Genomic DNA, 19,877 nt, shown 5'->3' with positions numbered 1-19,877 from the left:
CAATCAAGAAGATCTTAGCTGAAGAAAAATGAACACCATCACCATATTCGATAGTATCTTCCTCAACACTGATGACAACAGACTGCAGCCCAGAGCCAGTGTCATTTAAATAGAATCTGCTTAAGCCTTTCTGTCCAATTTAGTTCTGTTGGTGTAAACAGACCAGAATTGACAACAAAACTCACAGTAAACAAAAGAAAGTGCCCCTCTGCTGGTGTTTCACCTATTTAAATAGGTGGTTTTCTGCTTAAAAGTAGGACAGAGGTAGGCCTATTTAGCCATTTCAGAGATTACAGATGTGTTTGGCATTATTGACGCCACACAGCAGTTTAGATGACATCAGACTCTAATCTCTTTTCCAGTCAACACAAACCTCATTGAAATTGTTAGGTCATCGTTAGGTCATGGTTCGTTGGTTCTGAGATACTGCTCACATGAAAGCCTGCCCCTGGCCCACAGGCCTTAGGCTTGAGGGTTTTAAGTTTAAGATAAACACAGACTGAGAAACAGTCAGTGAAACACAGGCCTGGCATTTTAAAAGCTTGATTGAGCACGTGATTTATAGTATACACATTTTTGGGTGGGGTTGTGTGAAATACTGTGTTTAAGTTGTAATACTTACGTGTAACACACAGATTCAGTGGCTCAGCTGTCCATTAGGTTCAGTGTTTGCTTCCACATAAACCTATATTTCAACTGTTTAGTTAAGACGAGGATCTGCTTTATGAGTCTTTCTTTTCAGTAGGCTCATAGCTTTGCATTGCTATTTGTAGCTTTCCGCAGTCAACAATGATGTTGCACTTCCTTTATTACGGTGCCAAAAGGCTTAGTTTTCTTGAAAGCGAAATATGAGTCACTCAGTTCTTAAGACTCAGGTAAGCTGCTTCTATTTAGTGTTATATCTTTTATACCAACAACATATAATTGATAGTGCCACACCACTAGTCTATATACAAAATATGCAATTACACAAATAATGTGACTTAAAAACTTTTACTAGGAATTCATTTTAATAGTTTTTATAGCAGAAGCAAATAATCACAGTATTCAAAGTAGTGTACCTTTACATTACTTTAATCTTTCTGCAGAAATTTTTCAAATATACTGATGCCAGAGGAAGTCTGAAGTAAATGTTGTAGTGAAACCCAACCAGAACAGCAGCATTTGATATCATGTTACATAATGGTGTTCCTGGAAGCTACATACCTGTATACTGCATACACTGCTTATGTTTAAGGCAAGTAATACATTTAACTAAATTTTATTACTGTAAATGCGCTGCATATTATTTCTTCATATAAAGGCATTTCTGTGTCCAGCAGATTCAGCAGATGATTCCTGTCACCTGGGCTCACCCATTAGCTTGGGTATAAACTGGAGAGTTAAATTCCAGTGCTGTTTCAGGTTGGCTGCCACTCTGGTGTGGCTGTATTTCTGCAGGAAAATTCTGCTGACGGAGCAAAATAATGTTTGTCAGCATCTTCAGTGCAGAAATGTAAGCCTGAATTTTGCTGAGTACACCCGAATGCATCAAGCATGTCAAGGAGGCCAGCAGTACTACTCCTACTTTAATTGAAAGTGACTTTTTAATAATGTGTTCACATTGTCCGTTCTATTTTAAGCAAACGTGCCTCAAGGTGAGTATTTTTGACTGATTTGATTTAAATAACTCTTTCAGCTGAGATGGTGCATGGTCAAACACACAGCTATTAAGTTCTGTATATGCTATGGCCTCACAGGCAAGATCTGGTTCATTAGTATTACTAACTGTAGTTCTTGTTTAAAAGGAGAAACTCACAAGCTCTGCAGAATTTTTTTAAGGGGCCTAAGTAAGACAGGGTGAGGATGAATTTACAATGTTAGCAGCAGAACAGATTCAACATGTCTTCTAATCTGAACCACTTTAAAAGGTTGTTTCTACTTTTCAAAGTAGAAAGAGGAACGATCTGCCTTTGGTGTATTAGCAACACCAAAGGCAGGCACTATAGCACCTTTATAAGAAATGTTAACCTTCAGTTTCAAACAGGAAGCAGCAGTCACCCATAATAAAGTCAAATGTTTTGTTAATCCGTCCCACAAGATGATGTTTTTACTCAGAGGCATCTGAGAAGTCATCATGGAAACCTCTTGGAAAAGGGCTGGCAGTTCTATCATGGGCTAAACACAACAATCTGCAGTCTGAGGAGCTTTGAAAGCTAGCCAGTAGTCGGTGTAGCTAGCCAGGTTAGCAAGACGGTAGATTCTTGCTGTCTTTGTAAGGTAAAGGGTCGTGGAGGAGGTGACCATCAGAGATAAGGGACCATAGTATGTTAATGAAATTCAGGGGGTTGTAGTGACACAAAAGAGTGTGGCACCAAGTTGAACTAATGCAAACGTTTACTACTAGAAACATGTCCACAGCTCTGGTTTCCACCACCAAGTTCACTATACCACAATTATTATCTTTCCAAAGAGCTGGCTCTGTCTATGCACAATCATTCTGGAACATCTGGAGTGGGAAATAGGCCGATACAAGAAAGTAAGAAAGTTACCTAAACAGCCACAGACCGGAACATCCACTACCAACCATACTTCAGCTAAAAAGCTATGGGCAACCAACTAATTGCTTTATGCTTTATGCTGCTGACCCTGATTGGCCCGCAGCTCAGTGGATCAGAAATAAGCACATAGCCTGGGACCTGACTTCCCTCACGAGGTAACTCTATAAACTAGGCCTGTGTCTTTGTTTACCCGATAGTAGGTGACATTTAGTGTGTCGGAGCAGTCAGAAGTCAAGTTTTAGACAATTGTCAGAGTTGATCAAGAACTAATAAGGTAATTCATAAGTCTTAAAAGTTCAACCTTTGCTTGCTTCTTTGGGAGTTTTTTTGCTGGAGTGGTGTGCTTAGGAACCTTCTGGGTTTTCGTAAAACAGGGCGATGACCACAGAGCGACCCCTGTTCACCCAGTAGCCAGTATACTAAAGCACTTAAATGCTCCCACACTGAGTGCACTACTGAGTGCTGAAGCTGCTCTGGAGAAAGCATTGATCTGACTGTAATGAAGTGTGTGCATGTGTGGTTGTTAAATGTGTGACAGTAAAAAGAGAGAGGAGAATGGGTGAGAAAGAGAGCTGGGGGGGGGGGGGGCAGTGCAGCAGCGAGCCGATATTTCCTGTGCTGTGGTTGAGTCGACCGATGTTTCCACTGAGTACCGCGTCGTATTTCAGCTGGCCACGCAGAGGGAGGAAGGAGGGCCGAGGCTGCCGAGAAACGCGCTGATATTTTCCGATTCCTCCGCAAGTTGCGTTTGCGAGTAACGGAAGAGCTCGGGGTCTGGTTCTCACGCGACTCGAGGGGTTGTTTTGTCCACAACTTTGAGGTGCGCCGAGTCGTTTAAGTATATGTAGAGGACGGTTTCACAAACGCTGCTTTCAAAAGAACGCATTTCCCTTATCAGCAATTTGGACATTTACTTCTGGCGGTCCCCAGAACAAACCAGTGTGCAGCCAGCTGCCGTAAGGCAATTTCATATCCGGTAAATACTTTCAAAATAAATGCTTGAGTGACGGTGCCCTTTAAACCAGGTTTCTCGGGGGGAATATTATACAACAGGGGTGTCAAACTCATTTTAGTTCAGGGGCCACATACAGCCCAGTTTGATGTCAAGGGGGCCAGAACAATAACACGATAGCATATTTACCTATAAATAACGACAACTCCAAATGTTTCCCTTTGTTTTAGTGCAAAGAAGAACGTTATGAAAATGTTTACATTTAATCACTGGACATTTCTTAAGAAAAATAAATTTCTGTTTAGTTTTAGGTCTCAGTGTTGTGTTAAGTCCACAACTCTTACTAAATTTGTGTGAACCCTAGGAATAGCAATTACTTTTATTGGAAAAATTGCAGTTAATGTCTTCGATGTAATTTTTGCAATTCGCAAATTCATCCCGCGGGCCAGATTAGACCCTCTGGCGGGCCGGTTTTGGCCCCCGGGCCGTATGTTTGACACGTATGTTGTACAAGGACTCATTCGGAAAATGCAGTTTAGCTAATAATTAAAATAGTATTAGTAGTAGTAACAGTTACTATTAGCTTTAAATCATTGTTAAAGCACATCAATCTATCCCCCATCTCACATATACAGCAAATATATATTTATATTTTATTTTAAATAGCAACGCCGTTATTATAAATTATTATTTACACTAACATTATTGCACCTAGTGTGCTCCAGGACTAATTACAATAATCTTTACATACTGCAATGTACTGCGTTTATCACACCAATTGAAAATGATCCATACATAACGTGCTTATAAGTAGAGAGATGACATTAATTCAGCATCTTCTTCTCTTAAAAACTACTAAAACGCTCCTTGTTTTCTGAACAAAGCAGACCTTTGAGCTGATTTGTTTCAAATTGAAATGCTAGTTTGGTGCCAGAATCTTCAGACACACTCATCCACTTGATTCCTGTGCAGAAATAATATGAAAATATCATCAACTAAAGTACTAAAGCCTTGTTTTTGGTTGCTGATGTTTTGATGGTCCCAAATTTAACAAACTTAAAAGTGCCGGGTCCGCGGTGAAGTTGCTGCTATTGCAACCATGGATACAGGAAGAAAACGGCCACGCACATTTTCGTGTATTGTTAAAAAACTAGAGTTGGCAAAAATTACTTTGCAGCGCGACGAATCTTATGCTCTTATTTTATAGGGGGGAAACGTGGCTTCCGGATTGTGTCGGCGTTGTGTGCTCCTGGCTTGACGCGTCAGTGTGATAGGAGGGGGAGAATCAAGAACCGAGCTCATTTCTCCTCTCACAGTCAGCGCCGGAGCGAGCACCCGCCGGTTCCGATGAACCAACTCAGCCGTAACTCGGAGAGCATCTCGTAACTCGGGCTGACCGTCCCGTCACATGCGCTGACACGTCTCCAGACATTACACACATCCCGTCGGGCGGCGGAGGGGAACGTTGACTTGGCTGCTTTGACACATAGTGAATACACAGAAGAGACGCGCAGAGGGGGAAGATGTTGTTGAAGGAGTACAGGATATGCATGCCGCTCACAGTGGAGGAGGTAAGTTTGATCCCAGTGTCTACTTTCTCTCTCACTCTCTCTTTTTTCTCTGGGGGGGTCAGTACTGTTGAGACGACCTTGGCAGCTAACGCTCTGGGGTTAATGTTCCAGACATGTGGCTGGAGGTTACATGGAATATGAGAAATGCTTTCGGATGAACTTAAAGCACTTCATTGATCATTAGTCCAGTCTCTCATCTGTGTTTAGACTACTCCTCCCTACTTCTCAGTCAAACATCTTAAGCCATTAACCCTGAGGTCAACAGTATGATCACTACTTTTCACCTTGGAGAAAAGAACTCCAGTACACCTTATAATCTTTTTTTTTTTTTTTTTTGAACCAAACTGTCCAATGAAATAGTTCCATCAAATAAAAAGATATCATAGACTTGATAGTATGTTTGATCGGTTGTTAAAACTATTATCTGGTCATCGCCTCAGAAGATGCTTTACTTTGCTTTTACAATACTGTGTATCACTTCCTCACACACTCAATCAATTGCATGTAAACTGCATTTAATTCATGACGCCCCTATGCGATGCACATGCTGACAGTAACACAATGCAGTGCAGGGGTCTCCGCACTTGGCAGTGCTCAATTGCACTTGTGCTGCACAGATTGATATGAGAAAGAATAGGCCATTGTGTGCATTGTCTATCTGGTCTCACGACACAGTCTAAAATTAGAAGGTGAAGACGATGGCTCTCTTGTCCCGGCATGCACGCCGTACAGCACGGCTGCACCTTTTTCAATTATCACCCGTGCCATTGTTTCCTTAATCATCTCCGTTCCTTTTTTGTTTTTGTGATGTGTGGGCGCAGTTGTTGGTTTCCTTGCAGCCGGGTGCTGGTAGTCAGGCGGAATAATGGTCCTCACTGACGTCCTGTCAGCTCGGATCCTGAGATGAAAACGCTTGTCTGAAAAATACAACACTGTGAAGACTGAACAGTTCTAAATAAGAAAATGTTTGAGATCAGTCACTGGGAACCCATGAACATAGCTTTCGTACACTGCCTAGGTCTGCCCACCAATATGTGTAACTCAGAGATGACTGCATCCAGTTGAAACATACTTTCAATTAGGGGCATCTCCACTTCACAGTACAACCTGATGAGATGGCTTTACATACACCACCACCACCACCCACTACCACCACCACTACCATTATCTCAACACGATCCGTATTATTACATTACACACTACAGGCTGACTCATGTAGAAACCAGCAGTTAAAAGGGAAATGTCATCTTCTAATGCACGGGTGTTATGAGACAAATGTGTTTTTGCATAATTGTTGAATACCTTTGCAGGGTGTGTGTGTGTGTGTGAGAGAGAGCGGTAGCTTGTGGCTGCGTCAAACATGCGTAGTCTGCTCGGTAAACCAGCTTCAGCCTTTACCACGCACGCGCTTGGAGTCTAGCGGAGTAGCGAGAGCTTTCTTGTCACGTCCGTTGGACTCGTGAACAGATGGGAGTCATGAGCAGCAAGAACCAGTGTAATTAAAAGCTCGATCTGAGATCAGAATTGAACAAATTAAAGGTTGTCCTACCACAGAAATTCAAAATGCAACACCAGATACCGCTGTTACTCCAAACTTGCCACGTCTGCCACTTGACAAGAGTTGGGTAAGTGATACTAATGCTAAAAGGCTTCTTTGCATCAGCAGTGTTTGAACATTGATACAACTCAAATGAGTATGTCCAAAATGGAACTGAACTTCTAGAAATGAGTTGGAATTGGAAGTTTTGTATGTGCTTCTCAAGAAGGGTAGCAAAATGATGCACATCGCATCCCTCAGAAACACAGACTTTCCAAAACAGGAGATAGGCACATGAGTCTTACTTATTTCTGTGTACATGAAGGAGCGTAGTCATCCACTACTGCTTAATTAGATCCTGCACTTTGCGAGTTTAGGAGAGATAAAGTCCTCTTTGGATGAATCCCAGGAAGCACTTGCGTCATTGCATGCTGAGAGTCCTAACTTAGAAAGAAACCTCCTTAATGATCTGGGGGAAACGTAGAGTATGAGAAGTGATGTGCTCTGTCTGTTCTTATCATGGCGGCACACATTGAGCCGAGTGCCATCCCTCTTCTCCTCAAAGTTTCCTGCCTGTCCGAAGGGACTATACGGAGGGGTTGACTGAGTAGAAGGAGGAAGGGTGGGGTGGATAGAAAGTGCATGAAGACATGCACCTTTGTGCTGACTGCCGTGAGGTGATTGTGGGGGAAAAGGGAGGAAAAGAATGGCAACGAGGACAGAAAGACAAGAGGGAGGAGGGGGGTCATGTGGGAAGATCTGGGAGATTTTCCTTCTTTGAAGTTCTCCAGGGTTCTACACTAATACAGTGTGTGTGCGCACTTGGATTTGGATTCACAGGGACATGCAAGGTCACGTCTCTCTGTGTATTGTCTCTGGGAAGAGATTACTGTCGGCTGCTTGGCCGCGTTGCGTCATCACAGTCTTACTACGGCAGATGTTGGACCAGCTCTCTGTGCTGTGTTTATGCGAGTTTAACAAACCCCACACACTCTGAAGAAATCATGTGGCATTACCAGAGCTTATGAGCTGTTCCATGAGCCACAGTTCTCTGTCCTCTCAGTCATCTCTTGCATGTCTGGATGTGTATCCGACACGTCACCACTGACTTATCTTCACTTTTACTCAGTTTTCCTTACTCTCGTTTACACTTTTAATAAAGAGCAATGGATAATAACTTCCCTGTAGTCTAGAAAACATAAAGAGGAATAACCACCTCCAGTGTCTTTAGGTTAAAGGAACAGCTAGGATAAATCACCAACTACGGCACATTTCACTCATTTGTGTTCTGCTGAGTGTTAAATTCATCTGGAGTCTTGTTACCACGAGGCGGCCAGGCAGGCAGCAGAGGAACTCCCTTCTCCTGGCAGAGAAATTGTCCCTGGCATTACCAGGCAGGGCTTGCCTGCTGTTTTTTATCTTGATGATTCTTGTGATTCAAATGATGCAGTCGTAACTGAAAGTGCAGTCAATGCTTCTTTGCTTTGTCCAACAAACGATTACAAAGTTGACAGAAGCTGCCTGTGAAACCACCAATTAATAAAACTCAGACAAAAATGGTCCAGTTTATCCAGAATCCCCAAAATAAATCATCACACCAATCAGAAATGATTCAAAAGGTCAGTTCTGGCAAATTACAAAAATATCTGTTTTTATTGGTTGATTGAAATTGCATCTACTCAACCAATCAATTTATCGCAAAGGGTTAAGGTTAACCCTCTAGATCGGGGGTGTCAAGCTCAAATCCACTGTGGGCCAAAATTACAAACCGGGACAAAGTCGTGGCAGACTCGATATTTATTGAAACCTTCTGGAGCTTCTGCTTTATGTCCAGGTCCTTGTGCTTGTCGTGGTGTTTCGTTTCATACTGTCTTGTTAGGTTCTATTCTTTCGTTACAGCCACGTTTGGCTCCGAACACGACACAAACAGGTCTGTCCTTTACATTCGTGAACAGATAATCTGCCTCCCACCTGTCTTGAAAGCTCCTGTTTTCCATCACTTGTTTGGCCATTTTTGGGGATGGGTGGCTTAAATTAGCCCAAAGTGACTGGGGGCACGAGGTTGCTAATGAACACGGGAGGAGGGGCCTTGATTGAAGCGCCAACGCACTAGCAAAGCATTCTGGGATTTATAATATTGGAGGTGCACGCACTATATACCTGCAGGTCTGCTCTAATAGACATTTGATATTATCTCGCGGGCCAAATATAATTACACCATGGGCCAGATTTGGCCAGCGGGCCTGAGTTTGACACTCCTGCTCTAGATGAACTAATGCAGACCTGGAAGACACATAACTTGTTCATTGCACTGAGTGCACACAACCTGGAAGCTTTATTATCCTAAATAAATTATGAATAAACTCTGAAAGCTAGTATTTGCAGGCTTCTCTGATGTGGTACCAAGTAATTTGGAGGTGACTCTAATAAACATTTAATAAGCTTGTCCCAGAAGTCTCTTTTGGGTTGGGCCAGTTCAGAGTTTTTACAAGTAGTCTGTCCCTCTCATGAAAGTAGCAGAGGTGATTGTTGGACCAATGAGAATTAGGTAGGTCAAGGGTGTATTGACCGACCTATTGAGTTTACTGGGAGACTGTAGCCCTATTGGTAGCATGAAAAAATGTGTCTTCCAGGTTTGCATAAGTTTGGAAACTTCAATAAAAAAAGTTTCTACTTTGTTAAGCCCTATTAAATTTCCTAACATTACATTTCCTCACATTAGGTTTAATTTTCACTGTGTAATAAGTAGAGGCAGGGTAAATTGGTGTAACTTTGAAGGAGCTCAGTCAGTATTGGTTTAAAGTTCCATCTCTGTAGATTTGGATGTAACCAAAGCCACTTTGCCAAAAAATAACCCATTTTCTCTTTTAAGTGCCTTGGGAATGACTCTCCGAGCTGAGACATTTGTCAGCCACCACGCCCATTTTTCCCTGCGAAGGATAGAGAGGTGACGCATCACAGGAGACGCATCACAGGAGACGCATCACAGGAGACGCATCACAGGGGACGCAGATAGACGCGTTTCTTCTTCTGTTCCCACCGCCCGTCTACCGTTATGTCTTTCTCCGCGGGAGCCCTCGCTTACACCTCCCAGTCTTTGTCTGACATGTACTTCTCAAGCACCCATGAAGCAGGCTGACATCGGCCAACATTCTTCACTGACCCCAGTCACAGTGTGCCTCCAGCAGCGTGCTTGCTTTCCGAAGGCTTCATTGCGCTTACGATTTCACACTCTAATGTCTTTATCTGTACGGCAAAAAGAGCACGGCAGACTGGCTTTGAATTGGATTTACAAAGACCCTGACTGTATGAGCTGAACGTGTTTCTACTAGAGCACTAGATGCATTTGGGGAAAACAACATTAAAACAGATCTCCTTTGCAGAAGGCCAGCCTTTCCCATTAACCAAAGTGACTCAGAGGATGATGACATTCAGCAAAGGATACTGAAAAAGGCACCCATTCAAAGCTGAATTAACTGACTACTAGTGTGTTTTTATTCGATTTGGTGTACTTGATAGACAGCCGTACCCTTTGGCTGAATGGCCATGAGCTCTGGAAACAGCTGAAAGATTATTACACCATCTGATGGTAAAACACTGTAATCTGCTCAGAGTCTTGATCTGGGGCAACATATTTTTCGAGCATAGGCTGCCATATGCACAAGAATATAATGATTTGCAGGCAGTGACGAAGCTTCAGAACAGTTGGTTGAATTACACATACCTCCTCTGTGTCCACTTGGCGTGGAATGTGTAGGTAACATGCAGGTTTATTTAAGCACCTCTGAGATCCTGCAGTGACATTTGCAAAGGAAAGTAGCTTGTCTAGGCGCTACTGGCAGGCTGAAAAATGGATGGATTGACTCATGGAAGGATGACTGTATAAATGGGAGGATGTGGAGGTTTCTGCTTGAATGAATGGCCGGATGGATCGCTGGGAGAACACCTGGGTCGCTGTCTCACTTTTCAAGGCATTAGTATCTCTGCAAGTGTCATTCCTGCCAGTGTTCATTGGAGGAAATTATTGCCGTATAATGTGGCGCTCCCCGAAACACATAACTTACTCATGATGTCGTGATGTAAACGGCACTCTTGCACCTGCACAGCTGAGACAGAAAACAGAAAGCCGTTTGTCTAAAAGCAGCAAGCGTGTAGAACATCATCTGATACTTGTAGTGGGCCTACAGAGCAAAAATGGGATTACAACTGCTGCACCATATTGTGCTCTCTCCCATGGGGGATTATCTGTCATACAGATGTACATATAAGTGTTCATGTTGTTCAGACTTTGTATCAGTCCTTGAGCATGACATTGACGATTTGGACCATTTCATGCATTGCTACCCTCCATGACTAGAGACAGTAGAATGTTATATAAGCGTATACAGTAGTGCGTAATTGCCTTGGTTACTACAATTGCTGGTTTGTTGAAAGGTCTTGCTAATGAGGACCCTTGATTGGTTGCAATTATTCCACCCTCATGAATCCATGTTGAGTACAAAGGTCAGCAACAACACCGGGGTTTCTTTCAAGATGAATCCATCTGTTTTTTGAGGCAAGGTAAATTAAGAGGACATTGTCCTTGGACGACTGGGTGTTTTTTTTTGCAATGGAAAGTAATAAGAAGTTGTGTAAAGTGAGACGTTATCGATTCCTGTGAGTAAATCCTCTGTTGTGTTTACATAGGGAGGTGTAATGGCCATTTAGGTGGACATTTGATTGACCGTGCAGCATCCGATTTAGTACACTTGCTTGCATCCCTCCGCGACGAAGCCGCCGCGTTGTCAAGCTGCTTTTATTTTTCGCAACCACTGCCATCTATTCATTGAGAGGATTGTTTTTTTCTCTCCTGATGGCTGAACTCCTCCCATCCACTCCAGAGTTTGTTTAGGAAATGGGGCCTGTTATATGCTGTTTGTTTCGCTGTAAGGTGCAAGTGCCATCTGGTATACATGACAATGCTATGATTCAATCAGCATCCCATTTACTGCCATTTACTCTTCTAGAGGAAACCATCATGGGTTGTGATGGACCATTATCCTCGGATGAGGACTATTCTCATTTCCTAGATGGCTGTGTGTGTTTTTTGTGCGTCGCCGTGCTTGTGTATTGTATTGGAAGAAAGGCTGTTTCGTAACACAAGCGCTACATGAGATAGTCACCCCTGTGAAACTAATTCACCGTGTCTCTCTCTTGTACACACACACACCCTTTGAGCTGAATTGTGTGCATTTATGTCCCGATTATTTAATAGCAACAGGAACACATGATCGTTGTCGCTGTTTTGTAAGCTGATCAGCGACCTGCGCTTGATAGCTAGCACTCTAATCCTGAGATGCTCAAATGAGAATGGTGATGAGCTCAGTGGGCTAAAGTAATATTAAATGAAACATTTTGATAGTGAAATGATGGCTTTTTGGACACTGTCCTTGCACGAAAACACCGCTTTCACTGGGAGGGCACCTTGATCACATAGCTGGGCCCCGTTTCCTAGGAATTTTTCATGAAAACCAGTGCTGGAATTAAATTCATTTTAATTGCGCCTTTTTGTTCTGCTGCGAAACAGCCCCGTGTCGCCATGGAGAAAAAGAGGATTTCTTCTCCCCGCTGCACAAACAAATCACAGCGAAGACAAGAGACGTGTTCTACTGGCAGCCACAGTCTGAAGGCGGCTGCTAAATCTGTAAAGTGTGACTGAAAATAGAGACAAAGCAGCTGATTTCTGAGACCAAAGCAACTTTTCTTGCAGCGTTAGATTTGGACACGGTTTGCCGCTGTGAGTGTGCGTGCTAATGCTGTATCTGAACGATGGCTGAAAAAGAATGGAATAAGATATAAACTTTGTATTTGCTGAACATCCCGAGTCAGGAATTTGAGCCTTTGTTTTATATTTAGTCTTCAGTATAATTGTGAATAAACTCAAATCACACAAATACTTGCAAATACGATAAAAGGCTGAGAGGATAGAATGGATAGAAGATGAGGGTGAGTTAATGGAATTATGTATGAGATGACGCTTCACAGACTCTTTACAGTACTCGACATTACAGATATTCATTTGATCCACTCAACCAAGTACCTACGAGTGGATATGCGCACATTTATCTTCTGTTCACCAGAGGAGATTTCACAGGCTGTCGTTGAGCATCTCTGACAGGACTATATTACATGACTTGTTCTAATAACGGAGCTTGGAGACATGGTAAAAACAGATCCAGTCATGTGGAATATTCAGATTGATCAGTGGGAGATTTTCCTGAGGGATGACTTGCTGTCGGCCTGACTGTGCATACATACTGTGTGGTGACGTCGTACACACGTAGGAGCTGAACGATGTGTTCGTCATGTTTGTTTGTTTGTTTTGACCTTTATTGGTTAATAGAGCAGCAGTCAAGCTTTAATAGTAGTTGGTATTGTAAAGGCAAATTCTACCCAAAACACCATAAAGCAACTTTTAGCATAATCTGACATGTTGGTACCACTTGGTTGGGTGTTTGGATCAGACGTTCCACTGCATATTTTAGCTGGAACTAAAGATTATTTTCATTCAGTTAATCTGTTTTTTTTTCCAAATTAATGCAAAAGACACTAAAAGGCTGTTTTTTTATGCCTTTAGTTTGGAACTTTTTTGTGTTCCTTTTAAAAATATCAACTGTTACTGAGTGGATCATGTTGGAGTTGGATCTTTTAGCCGTTGACCCACAGTTTTTTTTTTTGTTTTTGTTTTTTTTTTTTTACTGGAAACACTGCAGTGCAGAAAAGAGTGAATATGTTTCAGTAGACATTGGAGTAGCTGATGTAGAAGGATGCAGAAGGAGGTTGAATTTTCTGTGCTTGTCTGGTCACCGATGTGAAAGGGGAAAGACACTTTATACCAGTCATAGTTGGTGCGTGCTGCTCCACGACGATGCACAGTTGCATTTCTGAGGAGGTGTACGTCAGGCGACGGTGATGGCTGCACCCTAATGTACTTGGCCATGCCGTATATTTGTATATTTGACACAGAGGTATGAACTAATGTCTTGTTTTGCCTCGCCGCCAGTCATAATGTCTTACCACACCCCCATTCATTGAGAAGCTAGTCAACAATGTTGCTCACAATATCATATTAAGGGGGGGATGAATAAATAAATGAAATTGATTGGAACCACTAGCACTGCTGGAGTCATATTTCCCACCACTACTGACTGATCTCCGCAGCCATCAGTGAGCTTCTGCCCTCCACAGCAGCTCCTGCGTTTTCTCAATGATGGCTTTAACTGCCTCACTCTATTATTTATTTTTCCACAAACTAATTTCCACAATCCCTTTTGTGTTTTATGAATTATTGAGTAGATTCCTGCCAAAGGCAGAGGGTGGGGGGTTAACACAATAAACGGAGTAAACACGTCACTTTGCTGTCAGAGTGAAGTGTTGGAGATTACAACGCTATAAACATAGCAGTAGGTGAAGATGGACTCTAGCTATGATGCAGACATTGTTTAGAGGGGGTAATTATCAGGACAATCTAGGGTAATTTGTATTTAGTAGTGCTCAATGGCATTAAACACTGTAGTGCCCATAAAGCCCTGCACAGTTTGCTGATCTAGCAATACACTATCAACAGTCTCCCCTTTTATTACCACTATCTGAGTTTACAGTGCCGCAATCTCTGTGAATTTGAATACCACATATCAGTATATGTAGTGCAAGTGCTTATTCATTAAGTCAACATTTACCTGAGAGCTTTTTTTCTGCTGCTACGTCATCTAATTGAATGTCTACTGAAACATTACCTTCTTACAGTCTTTACAAAAAAGCTTTTCTTTTTTTTTTGTCTGTTTTCATTAAGCTATCTGAGAAGGTTACCTAGAACTGTTTGGCTTTTAATTTGTGCAAGGTCATCTGAATATAAAACTCAAATATAGACTTTGTATTTTTACTGTGACCTTGTGAATTTAAAAGCTCACACTGACACAAGAGTGTAGGTTAAAGTTGGAACGGTCGTGGCCAAACACGGCAGACACTAGAAAAATCAATCCAATGCAGCACAGAACAGAGACACTGCACAAGACACCACGAGACCTCAATATGTCTTATTTCTTCATATGCTTCCTATTGGATTAGAAGCCTCTAGTCAGACCACAGTGTGACCTTTTGAAGAGACTGGAGAGAAACATTATCACAAGGTCCACACATAAACGCACTGTGGTGCTCAAAGCATGATTTAGGCTTGTAATATCTTCATTACTTCAGCAAATGTCGCATTGATAATGCTATCACTTGAGCGTAGACATGGCTTTAAAGTGACCTCGTGTTTATTTGGCTACACTATCTGTGGCTGCCTGTCCACCGTGTCCCATGTGTTCAGTTCTGATTAGGTCAAACTGTTTGGCTGCGTTTCTGACGAGCTTTTACCGCTAGAGGCCACGAAACGTAGGTTGTCATCTGATCTAATTTAATGTTCTGGTGGTCCTTTCGCACCTTCTGTAGTTTCACGTAGTGCACACATATTTGCATACGTGTACCCAGGCACGGAGTTGCTGTCCTTTTTTTTTTTCTACAACCTGTACTTGTTCAGTAGCTCCAACTCAGAGAGAGACTCTAAAAGGTTCAGTTGCTGCGGAAAAAGAATTAATGCAGGAAGAATGGATAATCAGCAACTCTTTTTTTTCATGCTTCTTCTTTTTGTTCTTGATTACTTTGCGAATAACCTAGGAAAGAGTTATCAGAGATTTACCAAGACAGGATGAGGGTAGACAGATATGAAAGTGGAGGCTCAGCAGATGCTTTTATGTAAGAGGAAGAGAAGAGGTCGACAGTGGTGGAAAAGAAAGCTGAGTAGTCGCATGAAATATGAAGAAGGTGAGATAAGTTTACAAGGAAGTCATCTACGCTTTAAGGCAGCCAGTGGTTTCTGAGTAGCTGAGAGAGAGCCAGCCCTGCTATAGGCATGGACATTAACACATCCCCATCAAGATTCAAGACTAATCTCTTATTCAGTATCGAATATACAAAATGCCCTCCCCTGCAGATTCATAAAGGCTTTTCTTATGTTCCTTACAATCTCCTATATCATGTATGCACTGTGCAACTGGAATAGTGCAGTTAAAGCTAATGTAACAAGGAGGGGGTAGCTCCCTTTGGCTCCAGAAGCTCAAAAAGACTGAAAACCTGTGTTCTCTAATCTAACCATGACACTGTCTCTAGAAAACTTTGTTGTGTTTGTTGGTGTTTCTTTGGCGCCGCCTTTGCCTAGGTGTACTTGGCGTATTCCGTTGGAAGTTTTGAAGCTAGCCAAAAATAAATAACTACAAAAGATCAGGCTTGGCCAAAGCCCGATACAGATCAGGTCATTTAAAAAATGCCTGGGTCGGCCCTGATACCGATCTCCTGATACAGATCGGGACATCCCTATTAACATGATGCTATTGGTTGCTATAATAAGACTGAAGAGATGTTTTTGTGTGTTTCTTTCCAAGGCTCCCCCAGTTACTTGCCCGCCTCTTAAATGGAAGCAAGTCATGCTTACCTTCGGTACGTCAATACCCATGTGCGCACGAAATGCTCATGATTGTGATTCATAGCTGCATCTATTTTATACTTGCTATTTGAAAGTTTTGAAAGGTTTTCTTCCGCCGTGTGTTACTGCCGATAGTTTTACACTCGGGATAAGAATACACTTGTGCACACTGGTCATCATGCTGTTCTGCTATGCCTGCAGCCCACACACAGGTGCAACGTGCCTTTGGAAGAACTATCAGCTCAGCCCACACATGCGCACGTACACACACACACTCACAAATTAGACTGGCTATAGATAGCTATATGCTGACACGCTTCATTACCATTTCTCGTTTCTATGGTATCCAGTGCCATCCATCCCTACCATTACCCTGAAAACGGAGTGGATTATAGTGATTATAGTGTAAGACCATCCCTGGGATAACTGTCAAATAATGAGGCAGTTGATGGAGCCTTACCTTCGCGCCGGTCCGGGCTTTAGCTTCAATCACTTCCTTGTAGTGTTGGGTTTAAACTCATTAATGTCAGTGTAAATAGGCTCTGCAGATACTCTTTAGAGCATTTGGTTTCAAGAATGTTGTTACAGAGGGCTGTATGGTTGTGGGGAAATGCAAGTCTGTACTAAATTTGACAGCTTGACAAAAGCATACATGTCAGTGGGAGAGTAGTGGCGTGGTGGTTAGAGAAGCACCAACCAAAGGGTCACAGGTTCACATCCCCCCTGCGTCCATGGCTTAGGTGTCTTGGGTAAGCAGCTAACCCCCAATTTGCTCCCTGGGTGCTACACAAGAAGCAGCCTCCAGCTCTGAGTGTATAAACTACTGTTTGAACGAATGGATGGGTCAAATGCAGAAAAATAATTTCCCCAAATGTTTGTGCCAGTTCACCCAGTATATTTTATGATATTTCACTGAATACATTGAGTCGCCCTCTGCAAGGTATGCCAAAAATGACAGAAAAAGCTAGAGCCCTGATGTCAAAAGTGTGGGAATTCTTTAAACAGAGACCCAGCAAGTTGCACACTTTGACACAGCCCCCCTTGATAGCACAACCGCTATGCTCAAGCACTTCCCATGTCTATTAAAGGCCACATTAGCTAGTAAGATGTGTTTTGTTTCGATTTTTCCTATCGAGAATAAATCCAAAATGTTTTCACTTAGGGCAATTTGCACCATTCTGCTGCCCGTATCATGATCTTAAAAGCCCATGATAGTTATACTAATTGTATTTGTTTCAAACCGGCAATTATAAAACATCTCAGCTGGAAAAACATCTTCTTAGCCACTGCTCTGCTGTTGACACAGAGCTTCCATTTGGATGCTAAATATCATCATACATGGCCTACACAAGGTTATGAGGACTAGTTTGATATTTATGATGATGGTGTATTGTCATCAGCTGCACCTATGCAGGTTTTTTTTACAGGTACACCTTTCTGCCACACAAATACTGAACTCCCACGACGGCCATTCTAGGGCGGATTCGGAACTGCGCTAGTGTCAGCTGAAAAAATGAGTACGTTTGCCTCAGTTCCCAGTGGGTTGAGTTCTTTGCAGGTACAAGGTTTTCAAGGAACAGCGGTGTACTACAGTCTCGGGAGAGATGTGAGGTCAGTATTGCCTCGGTCACTTCCACATGAGGGAATTCTGATGAACGGACAACAGCGTCAACCCACTAAACGAAGCTAATAAACCTCCTGTCTTATCTTAATGGGTTCACAGGAAAGGCTGGTGCTCAGTCAGTCTCTGCCTCCGAGAAAGAGAGTGAGCTAGACCGAATTAGTCTTCAGTTGGGACAGAATTACTGTTTCCCACATGATTGAATTACTGTTCCTCATATGATTAGAAAGTAAAGGTAGGTCACGTTCTCAGCCCTTTATTTAAAAAAGAAAAAATAGGGGTTAGGATTGATTTCTTTTCTCACTGGTATGTGTGTGTGTGTGTGTGTGTGTGTGTGTGAGAGGCATGTGTGTATATTCCACCCTATTTTAGTGTCCTCTTCAACTGAGTCAGCCCTGACCACAGCTGATTTGTAGTGTGATTTAGAGGATTAGGGAGGGAAAATGCCAGCGAAGATGTATTGACTGGAGAAAGTGTGCGTGGACACATGGCAGCTACACAGCACCCGGGTGAACTGGAGGAGAGGAGTAATGTTCGGAGGAACAAGACGACAGATGTGCTTATCTATTCATTTAGATGCGTGGTGATCATATTGATGGTCATACAGAGAGTGCCGCATTAAGGGCAATTTGCAACCTTACAGCAGGAATACATGGACAGTGCAGCACATTTGCAAATCACCAGCAGCTGATGCATTGTTTCTGTCCACTCGGGAGGCGTTCAAGGCGCAGGGTTGTCGTTTCTCCGCCAGGCACAGATGCTGTTCTGCTGGAGTAAGACATCGTTTGTGTGCGGTGCGTTTTATATGTTTGAGTCGAGATCGTCCAAGCCCTGGTGTCGAGATTTAATGGCGGGGTGTAGCGTTTTTAAGTAGTAGAAGCTGAAGCTGTTACACGTGATGTGCGGCCACGTTTTCATTGTCCCCACGCAGTGGAGAACAGTGTTGATTACTGACTGCCAACTACAGAAGGCTTCTTGTGGTGGGATTTATTAGATCCTGTCTGGCTCCAGATCGAGACACAGAGTGTATTCAACGTGTGTTAACCGTTCAGAATTTTATTCGAACTTCGAACCGCAAAAATCACAAAAATACAGTCATCAACAAAATTGTAGACGTGTCAGGGACTTGTAAGGTGTCATTTTGCTATAAAAAGGGGATTTTAATCTTTCTAAAGTTTTGCAAAGAGCCTTTAGATGTATATTTGATTTTCTCTGGAAATGCATAGTGTGTGTAATTCATCTTGTTAGCTGGGGTATGTTTGCTTCTTCCTGGAGAGGCAATCAAGGAGGTAAAAGCAATGACTGCATGAGGTTTGCCCTTGTGTGCTAGTTTCAGGGCTTCATTTTTTTTTTTTTTTCATTTTTCAATATAAAGCTTCTATTTTTGCTGTGCAGTTGGCACATGCTGAGTGGCAGAAGATGTCTTTGTATTTAAGATGCTGTGTTTGACCACTGACATATGAAAATTGTATAATGCAGCTTTATGGTACTTACTGTGGGCGCCTCGGTTTCACGGTGCTCAGAGTTTCCATAACAACAGCGTAATATTTCTTTACAGCAATCTTAAGTGTACCAGCTAGTGGAAAGAAAATAAAAACGGAGAAAGGCTGATTTGTATGTGTCTCTTTTCTGTTCATTCGATGCTATTGGTGCAAACAAACCAAGTGTGCATCTCATAAAGACCGTCTCCCCTCTCTTCTATCACGGTTCACCCTCCTTTCACTTTCCAGGTTTTACAGCCTTGGAAAGGCAAACAGGGGGCAGATGTGCCGTCTCTTTAAATAGACCTAAAGAGGTCTTAACAAGCGGTCTGCTCAGCTCAGGCTTTGGTTAGAATCCTGTTTCCCCTCACAGCCCCTGAGAAATTCCAGAAATCCCATACAATTACTGTAATTTATTCTCTGTTTGTTTTATTTTCCCTTTTTTTTATGAGGGTATTTCTGGTACTGCCTGTAATCCATCTACTGTAGAACTGCAGCTGCCTTTACTAAGAAACATTTAAAATGGAGGAATTAATGGAAGGATCTGAGGCAGCTTAAAACCAATACTCACTCAGGTCAAACATTAATTTAACATTATTTGCTTTTAACTTTTACAACTGATTGAATATCAAATCTGTGGTGGAGTGTACTGGAAAAAAAAAAAACAGCACAG

General features: G+C 42.4%; 1 protein-coding gene across 1 annotated transcript in view; it reads left to right on the top strand.

The window, feature by feature from the left end:
* The first annotated feature begins 4,446 nt into the window (after positions 1-4,446).
* LOC311501921 (cytoplasmic phosphatidylinositol transfer protein 1-like) overlaps positions 4,447-19,877 on the top strand; it is a 66,911-nt gene continuing 51,480 nt past the window's right edge. The window contains exon 1 of the mRNA XM_084563987.1: positions 4,447-5,063. Within this exon, the coding sequence (XP_084420113.1) occupies positions 5,016-5,063 (48 nt within the window). The 5' untranslated portion in view covers positions 4,447-5,015. The remainder of the gene's footprint in view (positions 5,064-19,877) is intronic.

This window comes from Chelon labrosus (genome assembly GCF_963514085.1).
Source record: "Chelon labrosus genome assembly, chromosome: 2".
Classification (NCBI taxonomy): Eukaryota; Metazoa; Chordata; class Actinopteri; order Mugiliformes; family Mugilidae; genus Chelon; species Chelon labrosus.
Note: the sequence above shows the minus strand (reverse complement) of the source record. Positions and strands in the feature narration are given on the sequence as shown.